The sequence below is a fragment of the Aquila chrysaetos genome, chromosome 21, assembly GCF_900496995.4.
Source record: "Aquila chrysaetos chrysaetos chromosome 21, bAquChr1.4, whole genome shotgun sequence".
NCBI lineage: Eukaryota > Metazoa > Chordata > Aves > Accipitriformes > Accipitridae > Aquila > Aquila chrysaetos.
Window position 1 is genome coordinate 17,238,972 of NC_044024.1, and position 21,849 is coordinate 17,260,820.

Below are 21,849 nucleotides of genomic sequence, written 5' to 3' on the forward strand. Positions count from 1 at the left end.
CCAGCCTGTCACCTCTCTCAACACCTTCCCTTCTATACTTCTCTTTAAAAAAGATCAGGCCTAAATGCAGGAATTACTGGGACAAGCAGGAAAACCAATGCTAAACCGAAGAGGCCCAACACGGTCTGTAACGATGTTCCACACTAATGGCTGTAAAGGGGCTTTCTTCAGTGACAGAAGAGCTTGTCCACAGAGAAGTATAAACCTCCCCGACACCACCAATGTGTGGCAAATAAATCAAACCGCAATAAGACAAGAACAAGCCTCCACCTAGTTATCTGGACTGGCTTTAAGCCTCCAACTTGGAGGCTCCAAACCTAAGCACCCAGCACTCCACAGCTGTTACACCAGCAGCCTCTTGCTGGGGGCCTGCAGTTACACTCCACCTGCTAAGGCACCTAATTTGGCTGCAGCTCAGTCCTTTTTGTGCTTCTTTTTGAGCATGTCTCAGACATGCACAGGAACAGACCAGGACTTGCCTTCCAGCTCGTGTTAGACCTCTGCTCATGCCAGGAGGGTCATGATGTACTTTCCCCTTATGCTTCTGCAGGAGGTTATACATCTACTGGCAAGAAGGCTGGTCTTCTCTAAATTAAGCCATCTGAAGCTACAAGACTGTCCTTTCCCATTTTCATCTGTTGATAACAAAAAAGAAGAAATGGATGTGCTAACTGCTTTGATGTGCAAGCTCCCCTGGCAAGCTGCCACAGCTATTGCTAATGTGTTTCTCCTCATTCAAGGACTCCGAATCGTTAAAACACTTCTGCAAGTGAACTTTATGACCACAAGTTCACGTGAACAGTATTTCAAGACCTGGTCTCTCAATAGTTATTGGCACCTATGGTCCTTCCTTGCCTTACTTCTGCCCAGGGTTAATGTGATGTATGCAAACAAAGAAGTTCTAAGGTTGCTTTGACTGACATAAGATCTATTTATCTGTCTCACCGTCAGCTCAAAAGCATGTTATTACCTAAGCTCAGAGGAAGCTGCCACTTGGACGGGATTTTTGCATGGGAATGAGCAGCAGGTGCAAAATAATAATAAAACAAATAAATCAAATGGCAATGAAGTAGCTGAGCATAATATTCAGGACAAGATCACCCTTTATAACATTGCAGCATTACAAGGGACTTTGTAGGCAATAAGTTTTCTAGACCTACCTAGGAGTTCTATACTTACAATAACCCCTGGGTAATAACCTCCAACAGTCACATTTTGGGTTCTTGTTGTAGCAGCTAGGCCCACCGTTAGAATTAATACTGACACAATGAGGAGAGTCACAGTTACGTAGAGGGAATTTCTTTTTCTTCTATTGAACGACCCTAAAAACACACATACACAACAGAATTTGCTGATTCCATATGGGGACAGTCACGGTACCGCAAATTTCTCCTCCCACCGCCAACGACATCGTGGTGAATTTTCTTCTAACTTGAGAATATTTTTGGGTTTGGCTGTCACTTTTCACCTTCACTAACATGCTTTATCAAGCATTACTAGGGGCATCTGAATTCACATTTACTTATCATTGCTCTGACGTAGATGAAAAGAGCCTTAAGAACTGTAACTTTGCAAAGCTCATTTGGATACGTCGGAGGCTCCCAGGCCCTCTGCCCTGGGGCAATTGAGCTAATGAGAAATATTAGCATTAGGCATTTATGTATTTTCTGATCTGTCTACTTACATCGAGCTAAATAACCACAGTGTATGCCACTTGTTTTGAGGGGGGAAACCTTGGCTGTAATCATACCATAAGGCATGCACAATTTTCTATGTAAATGAGACATCACCAGTAACAGCCACTTCTCCTCCTCCTGTAGTATCATCCTCTACTTTCAGCAAGGACTAGGTATTTTTAGATGCCTGAATAATGAATTTGTGGATTAGTAAAACTCATCTACAGCTGCCTGATTATGGTTTTTTTTCTTTTATATATTTATAGATCTCCCAAATGAGCATAAATATAAAATAGTGTTTCCATCAGCCAAAAGGAAAGCTGGCTGCGACGTTACACTCAGCAACATCTTTAGGCATGTTTGTTCAGCCCGTGCTCTGCCATCTTTACATCACTTTGTGGAACAATCCTTTTGATTATATTTCATACATTATGTAGACATAACCCAGCACCCATGAGAGGGGCTGGTAGGATAATGGACTGTAACGGTCCCCTGCCGCGCTCCCTGGGGGCTGCTGGGGCAACCCTGAATCCCATCCCCACAGCCTGGGGCTCTCCAATGCACCCCAGGAGCAGGCAAAGGTAATTCCCACCCCAGAGGCTCCCAAGTGACGTGCATGCTACCTGCACTTCTCAGAGTGTTTCAGAGAAGGGCAGGGACACGTCCCAAGAGCAAGGAGCTGCTTCCACCATTGCTGAGTGTATTCCCTAAAGCAAACCATGTTGGGAATCCCCATCTGAGGTGTTCAGGGGCTCTCTGACAGCCCATACATGGCAAGAGAAAACACCTGCAGAAAGGCCGGGAGGAAAGACTCAGCCAAGCCAAGCACAACCTCCTTGTCCAAATTTTCCAGAGGGAGGAGCGCACCAGGCCTCACTGGGCAGCTTTCTGTCTTGAAGGTGTACGCCCCAGGTGCCCACGGGCCCTTCTTGAGGGTCTGCACATACTTGCAGCACAGCTAGAGAGATCTTTTCACCCTAACAGCTGTACCGATGAAGCTGTACGGACACACACTGGTACAAATTATCTTCCTTCCTCCGCAGGGACAGCTCTCCCCGGGGAAAAGCACAGCAGCTCCTGGCTGCTCCTCCACACCCACTCCCACCGGAGCCACCCAGCTGTGCTGCTGGCAGGAGCGCTCCCTCTCCGTGCCGGTCCACGCTCTGGGCTGGCACGGCTGCCACGGGCATGGGGCTGGATCATTTCACCCACACCAACCAGGTGAGCTTGAAATCACAGACAAGTCCTGAACTTGGGGCCTAAAAGCCCAACACAAGGAAATGAAAGGCAAGAGAGGTTTATAAAGAAAAGCAGCATCCTTTCTGACGGATCAGTGTCTCTGGAAGGAAAGCGCTCCACCAACAAACCTTCTGCTCATGTCCCGGAGCACAGCTGTGACCACACCACTGGGACATCACCGGGTCTAACAGCAAGGACCTTAACAGTTAGTCCTTAGCTGGAATGAATAGCTACAGTTACTAATTTCAGACAAAATAAAATTAAATAACTGCTAGAGAACCCTAAGATCCAGGCTGGATCTTTTATCAGTGATCCTTAGTTTTTCATGCCATTTTTAATAGGATGGAGATAAAGGTACCCAACTGTTTGCTGCAGGTTGCATTTGGGGTTAATATTTTTATTCTCCTAAATCTGCCAAACAAGTTAATAATATAAAATCTAGACTTTTAAAGCATTCAAAATTCATCAAGATATCCAGCCATTCTGTATGTATTGCCTCCCAAATACTGGGAGCTTGTGCCATGCTCCAGTTCCAATGTAATAATTTAAATGCAAGTGTCACATAAATGTCTTAAAATTCCAAAGTACTGGGACCAAAGGTTTAGCTGAACAAAACTTTAGAAACAGGAGAAAAAATTGCTACTTCTTACATCTATTAGTTCTGAAAGGAGGGAAAGAATGAACCTGTCTTGCTTACACACATGGTAGATTACCAAACTTCTGATTACTGCTGCAGTCTGGCTGGCAAATGAGCAGAAGATAAGTAAAACCAGCCGTATGTTCCTTACGCTGTTTAAACTCTTTATGGTTAGGCTGTGTGGGTGCGCAGATGTTTGCGTGCCATGCAAAACCACCCTGCAGAGCACATCTGAGGGAGCGTCGTGGGTACACGAGCATGACATTTAGGGTACACGAGCATGACATTTACCCACACAAACTGGTATTCCGGCATTTCCATCAGAGGTGCTTCAAAAAGTTACAATGAAAAGACCTGCAAAATGTGCTACTTTGTTCAAAACCAGAGTATTCTGTAATAGCATTTCTGGAGGAAAACAGTCTAAAAGCAGCAGCTTGAGACATTGTTTATGGATTCTGAACTTGTTTCAGAACCACCATGTTTTCTACTCTTACATTTCTACGTTGTTTCCCAGCTCACAACTGGCACACATCAACATGCAACACAGAAGTGAAATGAAAGGTTTCCAACTGGAAAATTTCTGAAAGCGGTTCAATATTCCTCATAAGATTAAAACAAACAAACAACAAACCAAAAAAAACCCCAAAAAATACTTCTATTCCAAGTCCTGACAAAACCAACCATAATCCTTTAACTTGATACTGGAGAGAGAGATGCGAAATTGAAGAGATAATGTGATTACATCCACTTCAGCTCTGTACTGGGACACTAATTCCATTTTTTCTTTCTCTGAAAACATGTTTTGTTACGTGTATATTGAGAAAGTGGTTTTGTACTTCCGTAAGGATGCCTGCAGCAGCTTCAGCATACATGGACGCATACTCGGTATCTCCACTGATAGCTGCTGAAGGGCTGCCCTGGCAAAATCCTCTCTCTCAACATTAATTTTTGCTGAAAGTACTCCCCATTAGATCATTTTCCTCTTTGCTACTGAGCAAAAGCTTTACACACAGAAGTGGAGCTACGACAGCTTTGCTATCTCTGCTTTTGAGAGACAGGAATAGCCTTTTCTCTGTGATTTATCCAAATTAGAGACCTCCAAACTTGCAGTGCTTACCTCGATGTGAGTATACAAGGTGGTTTGAAACACTGTGCTTAACTCTGTGAGCAAGATGTAAAGAAATCACTGCTACCTATAGTCTGGCTATTTCGTTTGCTAAAATGGCACTCAGAAGGTGGACAGGCTTCAGAAAGATCATTTTTATTTTAAGCCTCAGAAGCATCTTCTTATTATGGTTGCCATATAAAAGCCCACTATAAAAACAAGGTTGTAGCAGGTTTTTCCGGATCACTTTGGAAGTTTGCAATAATACGTATCTTCGTACTGTCCCTGATTTAAGTTTTTTCCTGATTATTGGAAGAAAATAGACAAGATGGCACAGAAACAGCACCGACTTCTCCATCTTGTTCTCTGGGGGGGAAAAGCCCCAAGCAAAGAATAAATGCAAAGTAATCCAAGGAAGCCAGCTTTAACTTCCACCCCAGGAGAACCGGGGGGGGCAAACGGCACCGAGCCATTCTCCTTCCCAGCCCTTCTCCTTCTGTGCCACTTCTCTGCTAAAAAAGCATTCGTGTGCGAGCTGTGACCCAAACCGCACTCGAATTAAGGGCCCTGCTGGCAGGCCCACGGGACGTGGGGGTTTTGGAGGGAGTGGGGGGGTTGGAGGGAGCGGGGGTCCTGCAGGCGTCTGGGTGACTCGCCTCCTGCTTGGATGGCTGGGGAAATTGCAATTAGCGGCCGGTGCGGAGCGGTACGAGGGAGTCTCTGACCTAATTAGGGAGGTGCAGGAGCGGTGCGAGGGGAGCGGGCACGCACTCCCGCCCCCGGGGCAGAAGGATGCTGCGCGACCCGGGGGCTGCGTTGGGGCCGGGGGCTGCCTCCGCCCCACTGAGGAGGGGGGGGGGGGGGGGCGGGCTGAGGTGTTTTTGGGGGGTTTCTCTGCCGCAGCCCCACACCAGGGCGGCGCGACCCCGGGGGCTCCGGGGAGGACAAGAGGGACCGCCTGAACCGCGGCGGGGCGGGCAAGGGGAGCGCGGGTCCGGGGTCGAGGGAGCGGGGGGAAGGTCCGGCCCCGGGGGTCGGCGGGGACCCACCGCCCAAAATGGCCGCGCGCCCCCGTCCCCCGCGCGTACACCCCGTAGCGCATCCTCCCGCGGCCGGCGGCTTGTCCCCACCACCCCACCCGCGACACTTACCCACGGAGTCGGGCAGGGGGACGCCGCCCGGGCGCTGCTGAGTCAGGGACTGCCGCATGCTGCTGCTGCCGCCGCCGCCGCTCCCCGCCGCAGCCCGCCGGGCCACGGCGGCGGACAGAGCCCCGGCAGCGGCTCCGCCGCGCCTGCGCGTTGGGGCGGGAGCGGCGGGAGCTGCGGGGCCGGACCGGACCGGACCGAACCGAACCGAACCGGACCGAACCGGACCGAACCGCCCGGCGGAGGGGCCAGGGGAGGGTCCGCGGCGGCGCCTGCGAGTCTCACCGGGAAGGACTCTGGATACGTGCCGTTCTTTCCCAAAAAACGACTGCCTTACCCCCCTCCCCGCGCCGTAACGGGGGTCCGGGGGGAGCGTAGCTGGTGCCGTTCTGCTGGAAAGCGGCGGAGCGGTTGAGCCCTCGAGGGTGGGTTTGGGGAGGGGAGGGAGAGAGGTCTGGCCCCATCTCCAGCAAGTTCCCGGCGTTGGACATTCCCCCCCCCCCCCCCCAGCAGCCTCGCTGGTGTTGGGTCTCCCCTGCCCTCTCCCCATCTTTCCCCAGCCCCTTTGCACCCCAGCAGCTCCCACCCCACCGCCAGCCCCGCTGCTCCAGGCTGTTCTTTACCAAACATCTCCCTGGCACCTCTCTGGTCCCCTCCCCGCCATCCTCCCCACCTGCCTCCTCCCTGCGGTGCTGAGCCCCAGAGCGGTGCTGAGCCCCAGAGCGGTGCTGGTGGCACTCCCGGGCAGCCACCCCACCGTGGCCACTGGCCCGGTTTTTTACTTCTCGGTGCTCTGGGATCTCTGCTCCGGTGGCAATGCCTGTTGCTGCCCGTGCCCCTTTCCATGGAGGCAGCATTCCCGGGAGACCCTGCAAGCCCCCCGCATCTCTGGCCAAGGAGCCGGGACAGGTCCTCAACCTCGGTTTTCCCTATCGTGTCTGTAAAATGGGGATAAAAGCATCTTCCCACCAGGCTTCATAACTGCTTGTAAATCCCTTTAATGCCCTGGGCTGAGAGGTGCTAAGTGCAAATCATGTAGTTATTTCAAGCCAAAGCATATTTCATCAAGTTAAAAGAAACTAATCCTATCTCTGCTTCAAAAGACCCCACACTTTCATTGGGTAAGAGCCTAATTACCAGCTTCTCCCGGGAGAAAAGAGAAAGCATACACTGACAGCGGTGCAAGAGGCAAGCTACAAATGGCCAGATCAATTAATGGCAAAGAACGCATCGCCTCCAGAGAAAACAGCGGTTATTTACCTTGGATGAACTAGAGGAGCCCAGCGCTCACTGCCTGTGCCCCACTCCGTGCCAGTGATGGAGGGGATGGGTCTCGGCTTCATCCTCCGCCCCGAGCCAGGGCCGGGCTGAGGGGCAGCACAACCGCTGCGATGGGGTGCGTGTGCCCCCAGGGAGCCGCCGGTGCCCCACAATGGCCCAGGCCAGGGATGTTAAATCCCTGCGCCCCATCGCGGGTCCTGACCGTCGGCCCCGAGGCCTCGGCCCGGCCAAGAAGAGCCAGCCGCGAGCACGGCTGCCTGCATGCCCTAACGCTGGCATGCCTGGCTGCGGGCAGGCACCGGTTCCGAGCCAGCCCTGCCTGTGTACCCGGCAGCAGGCGTGCGGCAGCCCCGGCCAACTCGACGCAGACCGGGGCAGCTGCCAGACCTCTTTCTTTCCCGCTGCGCCCATTTATTAGCACAGTCGGTGAGCGGCTTTCAGCCAGGCTCAGGAGAGGAAAGGGAGAAATGGTGCTTTGCCTGCTTGGACAGTGCGGTGTAGACCTGTGGGAGCCCGGGACAGATGTCCGGGCAAAGCCTCAGCCTGCGGCAAGGCAGCCTTTCCCCACTGTTGAACGGGGCCTGGCTCTCCCGCGAAGGGAAGGGTCGCCGGCCCCACTGGAAACGTGCTGAGGAAACGAGCCGGTGGATGGTGCCGAGTTCCTGCTGAGACAGACGGTGTAAAACAAGTCCCGCTGTTGCTGGAGAGCTGCATGTGGGCACAGCCAGGGACGGGCAGCCCTCGCACGCTGCCATCACGCCGCTGGAGCCGTTCCAGGCGCTGCTGCACGTGCAGGGTTTTGGGGAAGCTGGCCCGACACCAGTGTCCCGTCCCCCCCACTGCCCTCCAGCGCTCCCACCACACCGGCCCCTCGCAGCTGTGGGACTCAGGCACACACACACCCCGCTACCCCGTGCCCCTAATGCACCATCTTGTGCCCATAATTCACTGGGGGGGGGGAAATCTGATATTCCCCAGCCCCAGTCTGCAGGGTTTCACAGCAAGGTGTCCCTCTGGATTTTGTCTCGGTGGCTGTGGCCGGCTCTTACAGCTGCGTCAGGGAAGCCGACGCTGTGCGCTCCTAGCTGCTGTCTCAATTCGAAGGGATAAATATAGACCTGCCCCTCGCGCTACCCCTTCACTGCAAAAGAGGTTTTGCAAGCATTAACCGTGGCCCCGCCGTGACTGACAAGCACATATTGACGGACACATGCGGCCATCGAGAGCCCTAGAGATTTGCTAATGTTTATTAACAGCTCCACGGTCTCACTGGGGCAGAGAGCTTGGCTTCCCCATTTAGGGCGCTGGCTGGCATTGATGGGGACTTGGGCGCGGGGCAGGATGCTGCGAGGGTGCTGCAAAGGGCACCAGATGCCGGGGGGGCTCGGGATGGGATCCTGTTGCGTTAAGCTCACCCCTCTTAGGAAGGCAAGTTATTTTTTGATCCACTCCCGACCGCTGAAGTCCTGCGGAGTAGGGAGGGAAAGCAGCGTGGTTCACCGCAGACAGGCAAAGGTCTTGGCGCAGCTGCGCTCACTCAGCCTTTCTGGGGGCTGGGGAGCTGTGCTGGGGAGGGGGCTGTGCCTGCGCGTCCCTGAGAGCCGGGGCGAAGTGGCACCCACGATGGGGCTGGTGCCGCTGGGCTCAGCCCCAGGCTCCTGCGGTGCTAACGCTCATGTTTCTCTGCATTTCCCACCCAGGGATGGATGGAAACGCCAGCGCTGGGGACACGGAGGGCCAGCACAGGAGCCCCCACCAGAAGGCGGTGAGTCTTTTGGGGGCTGCTGGCCACCCTCCGAGAGGCAAGGTGGGGGCTGCTGCCAAGGACCTGCTTCGTGGCTGATAAATATAGCTACTTTGCTTTAGGAAATGCTGCTTTGTCCCTTAGGCAAAGTGTAAGCACTTTGTACTGAGAGAGGAAGGGGCAGCAGGGGGTCTGGCTGGTGGTCCTGGGCAGCGAGGGGGATTAGAAGAGATGGGGACACCTGGGCATGGGCCACCCTCTGCATACCTGGCTTTCAGCAGGAGGAAACTGCCGTTGAGAGCTGACCTGGTCCGGGCCGAGGATGGGGGAAAGCCCCTGGCCTCCTCCAGGACACCCACAACCATCAGTTCTGCGTGATCCCACCAGAGATGAACCTCAGCTTTGCTTCACCACCCGGAGTCACCCCAGCTTCCATGGCAGGCAGCAGCCTGGGGCTGTCCAGTGTCCCGACAGGTCCCACCGTGGCTGTAACACCCTCCCTGCCCCAGCATGCTCCTATCCCAGCTCCTGCTCCTTGTCCAGGTGCAAGGGACTGCCCCGAGACCATCTCTGGTCCTGAGCTGCAAAGATAAAACACCTGGGAGTGTTGCAATCCAGACTTAACCTAGCTCCCTAGCTCAGGGACCTCTGCCAGGGACCTGGCAGTGGAGTCATCCCATCTTGTCCAGCTGCCCCACGCAGACCTCCCTGCCCATGGGGAGAGCTCGGGGCCTCCTCAGCTTTCCCACGCTGCCACAGAGCCCCCGTGGCCTCACCTACCTGGCAGGATGGGCCCCTTCACCGAGTGCTCGATAAGAAGCATGGAGCCGGGAGAGCTGCAAACTTTTCCCTCCTTGCAAAAGCCTTCTGCAGGGCGCAGCTGTGGGGTCCCCCAGGTGAGAGCCCATGGGGACCGTCCCCGTGTCCCCCCACAGCCCTAAGCATCAGTAGCAGCTTCTGGGTGAGGGCTCTGCGTAACAGCCCACGTGCTGCCCTCACTGCCTCTGAGCCGTGGCTGGTGTGATATCCAAAGGGCTTTTCCCAAAGCAGTACTAAGCATCGGTGCAGAGTCCCTCCGAGCAGTCCCCACCGCTCTGGCAATCTGAGAAAATGTTTCCAAAACAGCTGCCGGTAGCTCTTTTATTTAACAGGGAGGAGAGCAGGAGGAAGGAGAATACCTCCTCCTCCTCTTCTTCCATCACTTGCTCCTCTGCGGGTGTCCCGGCAGCGGGCAGCTCCCGCACCTCCTCTCCCATGTCCCTGCCGGCGACTCGTGCTGGGGCTGCCGCTTCCCCGCTCTGAAATCCTCCGGTTTCATCAGCCTTGCACGGTACAGGGCTGTGGCCATGCAGGAGCTGGCTCAGGAAGGGCTCCAGCCCGCGGTGCGGGACCTGGGCCAAGCGTTGCCTTTGCTGTACGGGCGGCCGTGGGCATTTTGCCGGCAGCAGCGCTCTGACGCAAAAGCGTGCTCCCAGAAGAGCCCCATCGGGGCTTTAACTGGGTCCGATCGGGGCAATCAGTGGGATGGTGATGGTTTACAGCCGCCCTGGGGCTGACTCAGGCTCTCCAAGGCACGAATTTGGGCTTTGGAGTGGGTACTCTCCCCCGATTCTCACTGTTTTGCAGTATTTGTGTGTCTGAGCAGAGTTTAATCCCCCCCTGCTATTTGAAAGTGTTTCCAAGCCAGACTTTCAGCCAAGCTCTCAGCTGCTTCCCGGCTCCCCTGGGCGCAGATCTCTCGCTTGCCGGCCCTGGCTCCAACAGTTGCCCGCGGCCGGCGGGTTTCCATGGCCCTCAGCACAGACACGGGGTGATCATGCTGGTGCAGCTGGTGCGGGGCCACGCTTGCAGCGGGCACGGTGGCCTCAGGGAGACGTGGCCGGGGTGGGCGAGCGTGGTGGCCCTGATGCAGCCGGGAGCGGATCAGCCCTGCAGCAGCGTTTGCATTAAATCGTGGGGAGGCGATGAACCCATCCAGATCTCAGCATCAGCCCTTCTCCCCAGTGGTACCTGGCCCAGCCTTGCCCCGAGCTCAAAGTGAGGTCTGCACCTTCTCCCACCTCGCTGCCTGGTTTTGGAGGTGTAGAGCGTGCCCAGGTTGAAGGGGAGTTAGGGACGGCTGCCGTGTCTTGTCTCAAGCAACTCTTGGCCAGGCGCAGGTACAGAGAGATTTGTGTTCCCGAGCTCCAGACAAGTGAGTTTTCACCACCGAGGCAAAAAGCAAACTCTCGCCACCTGGGAGATGCTTTTCCCTGGAACTTACTGTAATTAAAAAATAACAACACAGGGATTTCTCCAAAGACTAAACACTTGCTCACACGCCAAGAAAAACAAACTGGATGACCTCTTAAATAATGCCGCCTGCTGTCATCTGTGGTAGCACAGAAAACGTGCACTTGAGCTCAGAGATGTTGCAGAGGCGTGGGAACAACCCCGGCCCTCCCAGCTCACAGGTTTTCTTTGGTCATGTTCACGTAGGTGGTAAAAGATGAGTTTCTGTAAATGCGGGGACAAAGAGACAGTACCCGGTGTGACGGCAGTGACGTACGTGTCATGGAAAAATGGATGCTGGGATCTAAGCTATCTTGAGTCAGAACAGCCAAAACTGCCTCTCTTTAACTCAAGAGTGATGATGGGAAAATGGAAATTTGAAACACTTCCAGCTATTAAGTGCTTTTGCATTTATTTTTGGCCAATGAGATGTTCAGCTTGCATGTGGGGGTTGTGTCCTGTAACTCTTCCAGGAAAATAAGCATGAGGAGAAGGTCCAGGATCCTGACAGAGGGGAGGACGAGACCAAGGCAGAGATGGGGAGCAAAACCTGGGCAGACCTGGCTGGGGAGATGAAGACGTTCCTGTGGAACCCAGAGGAGAGAACGTGCCTGGGGAGAACGGCCAAAAGCTGGGGTAGGTCCTTGCTCGAGCCCCGCTTTCGGGGATCGTTGCCTTTTCTGCTTCACAATGGATGCACTTGCCTGCGAACACCCTCGATAGCTTGGACTGACCACCTCCGTCCCACGTTTTCAGGGTAGATGTTTCTAACCAGTGCAATAAAGAACTAGTGAGGAGGACAAGCAGAAAACCTTGGGAAAGTTACCCTTGGTCTGGATGCTAATGTTTACTGAGAAAGTGAAAGCAAAGATTTTGGGCTGCCCAAACCGGGTAGTGGGAAGAAATTAAGAGCCCGAGGAAGCGCAGGGGCTGCAGGTCGGTCTGCTGCAGCCACGCACCCCTGCAGCCGCCAGCGACCCGGCTCCTGCTCGTACAAGTGAGGAGCCCGTGGGGAAGTGGCTTTGGGGTCATCGGTGTTGGTGGGGAAAGAGCACCTGAGTCATGGGACAGGTATTTTGGGGAGGGTGCACGCTGCAGGGCTGAGCAGCCCGTCCTGCCTGCGTGTGCCCTGGCTCTGGGCTGGGAAGGGCTGGTCATTGCCGTTATCCCACGTCTTCTCGGGGTGTGATGTGGTGCCCACGGCAGATCCCGCATGTGCTGTGGAGGCTGGTGGGCTGGGATGTGCCAGTGAGGGTTTCGAGCACCCTGTTTTATCCGTATCCATGTGGCCTTCAAAGATTATAGCTGAGCATGGAGGTGCCCTGGGTGGTTAAGAGCAGCCCGCGGCTGTGGGGTGAGCAGTGCCGCAGGCTCGGTCCGAGACCAAGGTGCCACAGCACACGCGATGCCGTCCACCTTTGCAGCTCTGTTCTCCTGACAGCACAAAGCCGCCGCAGCGGAGTGAAAAATCCCCAACCTTAGCTCAGCATCACCTGCACATCCACACCAGTGTGAGGCTGCGAATTATCGGGCGCTGCTGCTCAGCGTTCCCAGCCCCATAGCCTGCCCGTGCCCCTGCCAAGCGCTCTGGGTCTCCTGCAAATCCTGTGGTGACAGCCAGGAGAAACAAAGGAAACTGCCCACGAGCACCAGAGGAGTCTGAAAGCCCACAAGCATGAGTCTGGGGCAAGCCTTGAAATCCACGTTTGCTCCCCTGTGCCCTTTGCCAGCCACGGAGGCAGCCCGGTTTTGCTGCTCCTTTGCTGGATGGGAAGGGTCGCAGACTGAAGTGTGGGAGCAGTACAGGGGTGACAGTCCTTAGGGATGCAGGTTTGGGTTTCTGGAGGCTCTGCCAGGTGCTGAGAAAAGCCCTGTGAGAGGACTTGCTCAGGCTGGTGTGCATGTGGCCCCAGCTGGCTATTGCTGGAAGTTATTTATTTACAGTCTCAGGGAGGGCACAGTGGCCTCCTGCACCCTGGGAGCGTCAGGGTGTGCTATACGGCCCCACCACCCTATGGACACACATACCCCCGGCTGCACACGCGTGTGTGCTCACATGCCCGTACGGGCAGGGCAGGAGAGAGGCATTGAAGCTACTGTGAAAATCAAATTTTCTTTTAAAATCAGAGCATTTGGAGGCAAATGGAGCTGAGTTTTCCCACTCTCATCTCACGGGTGAGGAGCAGAGAGTTTGCCCAGCCTGGGGCTGCTCCCCTGCCCTGGTCCTGAAGGTGTTCCCCAGGGACTGGGGGCTTCAGGGGACTCGTGCTGCCAAAATGCAGGAAGGCAGCTGGCCACAGGGTCAGCACTGGAGGTCCCAGCAAGAACGGGAACAGTATCAGCACCACATCCCAACAAGCAGCGGCTCGGCATCCCAGCGGCAGCTCCGGCCCCGCCAGGCTGGTGCAGAGGCACCGTCCCAGCATCGCTGTGGCAGGGCTGGACGTTGTCCCTGCTGTGCCACCAGCGGTGGTGACGGTCCCGTTCTCCCCGGTTAGGCCCGCAGCGGGACACAGCCCCGCAGTGGTTCCCAGCACCGCGGCCCCGGCAGAAGCACGGCAGGAGCGCACATCTGCGTTCCCAGGGCTCCCTCCGAGCTGCCGGCACGTTTCTCCTGGGAAATGTTTGGGTTAGGGCTTCACTTTGCTTTCTGAGCCGCTGGGTTTTATTCATAGGCCGTGGCCTCTTGAGACATCCTTAGCCATCAGCCTGGTCCAGAGGAAAAACAAACCTATTCCCTGGACGTCAGGGCTATGAAACAGCCAGTGGTGCCGCAGCCCCCGAGCGACGCCGCTCGCTTCGGTCCCAGCGCTGGGGTCCCTGCCGCGCCGGTGGCAGGAATCGGGACAGGAGCATCGCCCCGCAGCCCCCGTCGGGATTTTGGATGTGCCGAAGCCACTGGGTACCCGTGCGCATTACCGTGCCAAGAAGGGGTGGGAAGGGCAAGATCCGAGGTGGGGTCTGTCTGTTGGAGAGAGCCGAGGCAGGTGGGGACACGGACCTGGTCCTGACCCAGCTCTGGGAAAGACCGTGCAGCAAAAAGGGGTTCAGAGCCAAACGGCAGCTCCCCGGGGCAGGGAGTGCGTCTGGCTGAGAGTCCTGCACCCAAAAATGCCAAGGTCTGTGCGTGGAGGGGGTCTGCGAGCTCCCACCTCCACGATGGACTCAGAGCCGCGGAGGACACCATACGCTGAGCATGGCTGTGCATCCCTGCGGGACACAGCCCACGGGACGTGCTCTGGTTGCGTTAACAGCAACATGCCCTCTCTCTTTTGCAGGCTTGATCTTACTGTTTTACCTCATTTTCTACACGTGCCTGGCGGGAATGTTTGCCTTTTGCATGTACGTGATGCTGCTCACGCTGAGCCCCTACACACCCACGTACCGGGACCGCGTGTCTCCGCCGGGTACGTACCCCCGCCAGCCCGGCCTCGGGCACCTCTGCTAGCGCTGGCCCAGCAAAGTGCTACCAAAATGGTGCGGCATGGCCCTCGGGTAAAGCCCTGCTGGGGCTGTACGCTCAACCAGCCCTCCATACCACCGGAGGTGTTGTCACTTACCTCAGGGCACTGATAGTGCTGCAGGTTCTCTGCAGAGGCTCAGGCATCTTAAATAGCCCCATGTGAAGCATTCATTCTAATTATACTAATTGTTATTCTAGTTGTGCTAATTTTCAGGCTAATTATTCTCAAGATAAATGAGGAAGTTTAGGCATTTTGTAGGTGATGCCCATTCATTTCAGTTGCTGCTCTTTTATACCCCATAAATTCAAAATAAAACGCAACTCAAGAATAGCTTTTATGCATTATTATTTGGGAGAGTCCTAGCAAGATAATGTTCAAAACATCTTTTCCCTATGACAGAAGCAGCATTTTCCCTGTGTTTTTGTGTCGGTGGGGAACACGAGGCCCGGTCGCCCCGCTCCCTGCCCGGAGCTGGCTGGGAGCACGGGGAACCCCTCAGCCTCTGGGTGCAGCCCCAAGCCCATCTCTTCCCTGCAGCACTGCTGAGACCCTCCAGGTCTCCCACATTTCCTGGGATATTTTGACGTGCATGGTGTTCTCTGGGTGTGAAATAGAGGTGAGGGATCAGCGGGTTGAGGAGAGGGTTTATTTGAGAGCTGGTGCAGCTGCTCTCGTGCCTGTGCCCAGCCCCAAGCCCGGCTGCAATGCAACCGGCCCCTGCAACACGCGCCCCAATCTTGTGGCCAGTCCACCCGTGCCTGCTCTAACAGGGTCCGTCTCCTTCTCCAGGAGTAATGATCAGGCCGTACTTGAACGGGTTCACCATTGCCTTCAACGTCTCTCAGCCCAGCACGTGGCAACCCTACGTGGACAGCATGCACCACTTCCTAGCAGGTAAGCTCTTTGGCACCCCAGGAGTCACGTCAGCAAGTTGTTTGCATCCACGCGCACATGCACCCAGTGCAGGGGTCTCCTCCTGGGGTGCAGATCAGCTCTCGGCATCTCATGAAGCCCATCTAGAAAGGGAGGCTCGTAAGGTGGTCATGGGAGCTTCTGTGGGAGGGAGCCTTGCCCTTCCACGTGGGACTTGCTAACTCCCTTGACATGCTGATGTACTGTGAGAGCCTGGGTCTGTGCAGGTCTCAAGAAGCGTTAACAAGTCTCTTGGTTCCCACCAGCTTATGATGACAAAGTTCAAGAGGAGAAGAATATCGAGTGCATTTCAGGACAGTACTTCATCCAAGGGGGCAATGAAAGTGAGGAGAAGAAGGCCTGCCAGTTCAAGCGTTCACTGCTGCAGAACTGCTCTGGCATTGAGGACCCAACGTTTGGCTACTCTAAAGGCCAGCCCTGCATCCTGCTGAAGATGAACAGGGTATGGAGAAAGCTGGTCGTCCTAATTCCTTCCTTCAGTGTAATCCAGTGTGATAGCGTAAAGACCATGCAGGGACTGAAATTCCGCTACTTCGCAGGCCTAGGGAAAAAGGGAACTAGAATCCCAAAACCCGCTGGCTCATACCTGCTAGAAAACATAAAAAAGAAACACTACAAAACTTGCTCGATTTGATTTGTTGAGACCTGAGTGCTTGGAGGGTCTTGTGCCAGGCCCCTGTGTGGGACAAACTGAGCTTTAGGGCTACACCTCAGACCCCAGTCTCTTTATAACGGGATCTGCTTCTCGGAGCACATAACTCCTGTCCTGAGCAACGTGACCGGCACGAAAAAGAGCTCAAGCCCTGGCGAAGGGAGGCAGCACGCACTTGGCACTGCATTTCATATAAGCATGGATGTCTTTTGTTTTTGCAGATCATAGGCTACCGCCCTGGTGGTGGGGTTCCCGTGAGCGTGGGCTGCAAAGTGCAGGTACTGCTTTCATTCATGCTCGGCAGCGTGGTGCGTAGAAGGTCAAATGTCTTCCTCTGATGGACCCCACCAATATCTGTCCTCGTTTTAGCCCCAACCACTCTCAGAACCCAGCGCTGCCAACGCCTCTGGGTGCAAGCGGGTGCCGGTCTGCTGAGAATGAGAGAGGCCACCGGTCTCCTGCTTCTCACCCTCCGAGCGCTGCCGGCTCCTGCCAGCCTCACCCTGCAGGGCTGGGTGCCAGGGTGCCAGCTAGAGCTTGGAGCTGGGGGGGGAAGAAGCAGGAGCTGCTCACATCCATCCCCACCAGCTCCGCGGGACCCTCGGTCCTGGGCAGCACCCTGCAAGCCACCAGCAATAGGGTGAAGGAAGGACTCCTGTTGCCCAGGCAGCAGCTGGATCGTACCTTTAGAGAGCAATAAAGCAGAAGGCAAGCGCAGGGAGGGATCGACAGGCAGCAAATTCCGTAACCCTCACCCGTGCCTTCATAGCACTGTTATGCTCTGGCTCGCTGCAGCGACAGCTGGCTCTCGCAGGAAACACGCTGCATGCAGGCAGGCGGGCACAGCTGAGCCCTGATGTGGATTTGCAAGAGATGTCTGTATTAAAGCTCCTTCACCTTACTCTGAAGGGAGCTGTATTTTGTGTCCCATGTGCTATGTGTGTACCTTTTTTTTTTTTTTCCTAATCACAGAAAGGCAATGAGAGCAATCTCAGATCAGTGGACTTCTACCCTGGAAACGGGACGTTTGATCTCATGTATTATCCCTACTACGGCAAGATCACTCACGTAAGTAAGGACTCTGGCATCTTTGTTATGTCTCCTTGGGAAGGAGAGGGCAGGAGCTGCTGCACAGAGTACAGATGTGCTTTCTGGCTATTTTGGGCAGATGCAGGCAGGAGGGAGGCCATGGGCACTGGGATTACAGCACTCTATTTCTGTCTCTGACAAACTGCGGGAAATCCTTGGGGACTCCGGTTCCCCCTTGCCAGCAATGGGAATGATTACATTTATCATCTGGAGACTAAGACTGGCTTTGCTAACTCCCAGAGAAGGTCTCAACACCAGCATTTTCCCAGGGCGTTAGGGAAGTCAGGGGTTAGGTGACACAAGACAAAAAGGATGGGGCTTCTGTCAAAGCTATGACAAAACCACTTCAGGCTGGGTGGTTCAAAACAGAGCAGTCCAACAGCAGTGGCTGTTTCTGAACATGCTGGCCAGCACTGCTTTGGTCTGGTCTGGGCTGTACAGCGTTAGGAGGTGTCGTGGTTTAACCCCAGCCAGCAACTAAGCACCACGCAGCCGCTCACTCACTTCCCCCCCACCCAGTGGGATGGGGGAGAGAATTGGAAAAAAAAGTAAAACTCATGGGTTGAGATAAAGACAGTTTAATAGGACAGAAAGGAAGAAAATAATAATAATAGTAATAATAAAAGGATTGGAATATACAAAACAAGTGATGCACAATGCAATTGCTCACCACTTGCTGACCGATGCCCAGTTAGTTCCCAAGCAGCGATCCCCACCCCCCTCAGGCCAACTCCCCCAGTTCATATACTGGGCATGACGTCGCATGGTATGGAATACCCCTTTGGCCAGTTTGGGTCAGCTGTCCTGGCTGTGTCCCCTCCCAACTTCTTGTACCCCTCCAGCCTTCTTGCTGGCTGGGCATGAGAAGCTGAAAAATCCTCAACCTCATGTAAACACTACTTAGCAACAACTGAAAACATCAGTGTGTTATCAACATTCTTCTCATACCAAACCCAAACCATAACAAGATACCAGCTTCAAGAAAGAAAATTAACTCTATCCCAGCCGAAACCAGGACAGGAGGTAACGCACCTTCACAACAAAAGCTGAAATGGAAGATGAGGCTGGCACTAGACTCCTATTGTCACACTGCTGCTGGCTGAGGACGAGGAACAGCCCCAGATGCCGGGTCTCCACGTCCTCTGAGCGCACAGATCCGAGGAACAAGTCATAGGTCGCTTTTTAAAACAGCAGAAAGTGTTTGAGAGTCCCATTATCCAGCGTTACTTGTCCTGGCTAATCAACCCAAGTGGCACGGTGCAGTGCAAAACTCTGACGTGATCCCGTCCCCCTGAGGCACAGGCACAGAAAGACTCAGCTTCAGCATCCTGAGGCACCGTGATGGACATCAGGCAAACGCACTCAGGCACCTGGGAACCGCGAACCAATTACTAATGGTTTTTACTGAACATGAAAGCACTGCCTGCTTTTCGGCTCCCTCAAAAATTACACTTAAATCTCCCTTCTTTTCAGGTCAACTATACATCCCCACTGGTGGCTATGCACTTTACAGATGTGAAGAAGAATTATTTGGTTCCTATTCAGTGCAGTCTGAATGGGAAAGGTATTATCAATGATGTTAACAGCGACCGCTTCCTGGGCCGAATCATCTTCACGCTCAGCATTGGAAAGTAGCCACCGCAAACACTGGGCACTTAGGTTAAGTCAATCAGAGGCTTTTTCCTTTTTAAAGCATAAAGCCAGCATTTTTTCTGCTAGGAAAAACAGGCACATGGAGATTTTTGTTAATTTATTTTTGTTCATAGTTAGGAAACAAATGAGATACAATGGAGCGCGGAACCACATTTTTCATCATCTGATGTAAATGATTATTAGTAAAAATTAAAAGTTACTTCCTGGGCAGAGAACCTGCAAAGGCATTTCAGTTTTGATTAAAAAAATCTCTGGTATCTGAATACTATTTTCATAAGGTCTTTTACGAGTGACCTCTGTGGAATGAATTTTTCCTGGCTTTAAATTTTAATCTTTGCCATAGTTTCATGTGCGTTTCTCAGGCAAAAGCTAACAAGAGGGTAGTTTATTAGCACTATTCTTGTTAAAATAATAAACAGCAAAAATTGTGGATTATGCCTGCAATGACACAGTTAAAAAGTGAAAATGGCAGATCTCAAAATGCCTCCTAGGGTCTTCAGCACCAAGAGCATCTTGATGCAACATTTTACACCGCTTGTTCAGCACACCCCAGGTGTTGGAGCAAAGGCCATGTAGAAAATCATTTGCCCTTGAACCTTTCCAACTGTTCCTTTCTGAAGTGGGAAGATTAATGCATTTCTCCCTCCTCCTCCTCACTCCAGTACTTCTCTCTGCCCCAGGAATCCTCATCAAGTCCATTAGGCAGGGACAAGCGAAAGGAGCTCTTCTCTCCCCTTTCAGGTTCGCAGGTTGACGGCTGCTCTTTCCCCTGTTCAGGCACAGAAGTGCCTGTGAAAAAGGTTAGACCCCCCCCAAATATTTCAGGCCTGTTCTTCCCCCTTCCAGAGAGGTCACAGCTATAATGCTGCAGAAAACCACAGGAAAATGATGAGTCCTTTCATCGCTAAGGGGTCAAGGCTGGTATTAGCGAAGTCATCAATTTATCATCCTCAAAGACCTGTGAAGCACGCTCGCCCTCGTCAGAGAGGGGTGCCGCTAACGTGAGCACCCTCTGCTGCGCGGGCAGCCTGACCCTCCCGGACCCGTCAGCGTACAGCCTTCGTATTTGACAGAGATGAACTGCGCTCTGCATGCTACGAGCTATGAGAACACAGCAGGACAGGACGCCTTAAGATAATGTACTAGTTGGAAAGCACACTTACTAAAATTACTGACTGAACAAGAGCATTATGGTATGTTTGTCCTACATTCTAGTCCAGGTACTTAATCTGCCATCATTTCCTGATCTATATAAGTCTCTAAGAAGTCATTTTTTGTATTAAAAATAAAGCAACTACAGTAAACTTAACTCTATGGTACCATTCTTAAAACACTGATGCAAGAGATGCAGTTTGTGACTTTAGCTCCCTGTGCTGGCCAGTTGGGGACTGAATTTCAAAGCAGCATGTAATGTGATCCTTTAATATTGAGCACTTGATTAATTTTCTAGGGCCAAAGAGTTCAGAAGCCCAGTACAATAAGACTCGCTATACCCTAAGTATCACAAACAACCATCGAGCAAAACCTATTTATTAAGAACTGTTAAAAACCTGAACCAGAGGTAGTTTAGAACTAATTTTGCTCAGATGTGGTTGTTCATAGGACACCAATAGAGCTAGGGAAACACAATCGTTCTGCCTGCACAACTTATCTGAAAGGGCATGTTCTGATCAACAGAAACCAGCTTCTGCCAAGGAAGATGCTGCCATGCTAGCGGCTCTTCCTTTGACATCAGAAATAAATTAAACCCACAAACATTTCCCTGCCTGGCAATTGCTTTAGCTCTTTTAAAACATTCCTATTTCTGTAGGATCCTGAAAGGAAACCAAACCCTTCATGCTTCAGGCCCCGAAATTAACAGCTCTCCAGCTAGCAACAGGACAAAACTTTGTTTATATCTGTTCCCTACCTGCCTATTGGAAGGATTCATGAAGCAGTTGGTCCTTTAGCTGATGCTGGACCCATGCTTGGATCCAATCAACAAAGAAAGATCAACTAATTCGGATGTGAATGTGTGAACAGCTTAGAAGCAAAAGTTTGTTTCCCCACCAACATTCAGATCCAGGCATGCTGACAATCCCGTTGGAAAAGTTCTCGGAAGTGGCACGCGTGTCTACTTACACTAAAACAAAGCTTTATAAACACCATAGTCAACTTTATTTTCCATAAACATATTCTGCTTTCAGCATATTTGTACAGTCATTTCAAGATTTAGAGAATTGTATACACCACTCTTCATGCTACCACAACCTTAAAGTGCTGGCTGAATTTTCAACTTCTGTTGAAGCCCAAAATAATAGCTTATATGTATATATCAAATATATACGTATGTGCATCTAGGAAATTGCCACATTTTACTAAAATAACCTAGCAAAAGTGATGCAAAATACTTGGATCTGCAATCTGAGCATGAAACCATAGATTGAATCCATCTGCTGGCAGCAGAGAAGCAACACACTCTGACAAGCAGGTGTTATTCAGAAATTGCCAGTCTCAAAATAATTCACCGTTTACCACTCCGGCAGGGAAATCAAGTATTGTGAGAGCAAAGGTACAACACAAAAGACCAAGACAACCAAAACCAAAGCACATGGTCCAACTCAGCAGCATTAAATTACACTCTTAAAAAAAGACAACTTGGTTCAAGAGCCTATTTGCAATACAAAAATCAGTGTTGTCAGATTCAGATAAAGCTTATCTTTGGTCACAGTGAGGACAAGAATAATTGAATGTACAGGTATTTCTCAAACATCAAAACTCTATAGAAATCTCCCTTTCCTGAATATATAGCTATTGTGAGTTTCTTAAACATCAGTGTTGACTCCCTCCTTTGTGCATGTGAATTATTGAAGGTGCTTTCCCTACAACATAGATACAGGCTCAGTGCACAAAGAGATAAAATATTAAAGAAGCTTTAGTAAACACTTGCCACAGCAGACAGGAACTTTGTGTGCCGT

The 21,849-nt window shown here is 52.6% G+C and overlaps 2 protein-coding genes across 5 annotated transcripts in view; one reads left to right on the top strand and one right to left on the bottom strand.

Moving 5' to 3' along the window:
• TMEM255A (transmembrane protein 255A) overlaps positions 1–5,974 on the bottom strand; it is a 29,371-nt gene extending 23,397 nt beyond the window's left edge. For 2 of the 3 annotated variants that reach the window (XM_029996938.2, XM_029996937.2), the window contains exons 1-2: positions 5,809–5,974; positions 1,180–1,322 (exon numbers count right to left, since the gene is read on the bottom strand). In XM_029996938.2, the coding sequence (XP_029852798.1) occupies positions 1,180–1,322; positions 5,809–5,866 (201 nt within the window). In that variant the 5' untranslated portion in view covers positions 5,867–5,974. The remainder of the gene's footprint in view (positions 1–1,179; positions 1,323–5,808) is intronic. The other variant, XM_029996936.2, reaches the window with a different exon arrangement.
• Positions 5,975–8,396: 2,422 nt separating this feature from the next.
• Positions 8,397–20,201, top strand: ATP1B4 (ATPase Na+/K+ transporting family member beta 4). Of its 2 annotated transcripts, none has more exons than XM_029996934.1 (9): positions 8,397–8,601; positions 8,787–8,893; positions 11,575–11,737; positions 14,380–14,508; positions 15,355–15,459; positions 15,744–15,940; positions 16,372–16,428; positions 17,123–17,218; positions 18,713–20,201. In XM_029996934.1, exons 2-9 carry the CDS (start codon positions 8,789–8,791, stop codon positions 18,872–18,874), a joined length of 1,014 nt encoding a protein of 337 aa, XP_029852794.1. In that variant the 5' UTR covers positions 8,397–8,601; positions 8,787–8,788; the 3' UTR covers positions 18,875–20,201. The 2 variants fall into 2 exon arrangements, with proteins under 2 accessions (XP_029852794.1, XP_029852795.1); XM_029996935.1 differs by having other exon boundaries at positions 8,787–8,851.
• Positions 20,202–21,849: the final 1,648 nt, after the last annotated feature.

Excerpts from the sequence above, each read along its gene's own strand:
- ATP1B4 (XM_029996934.1), top strand. The coding sequence starts at position 8,789 with ATGGATGGAAACGCCAGCGCTGGGGACACGGAGGGCCAGCACAGGAGC. Across the intron at positions 14,509-15,354 it reads GGACCGCGTGTCTCCGCCGG|GAGTAATGATCAGGCCGTAC; the intron begins GTACGTACCCCC and ends CTCCTTCTCCAG. Across the intron at positions 15,460-15,743 it reads CATGCACCACTTCCTAGCAG|CTTATGATGACAAAGTTCAA; the intron begins GTAAGCTCTTTG and ends GGTTCCCACCAG.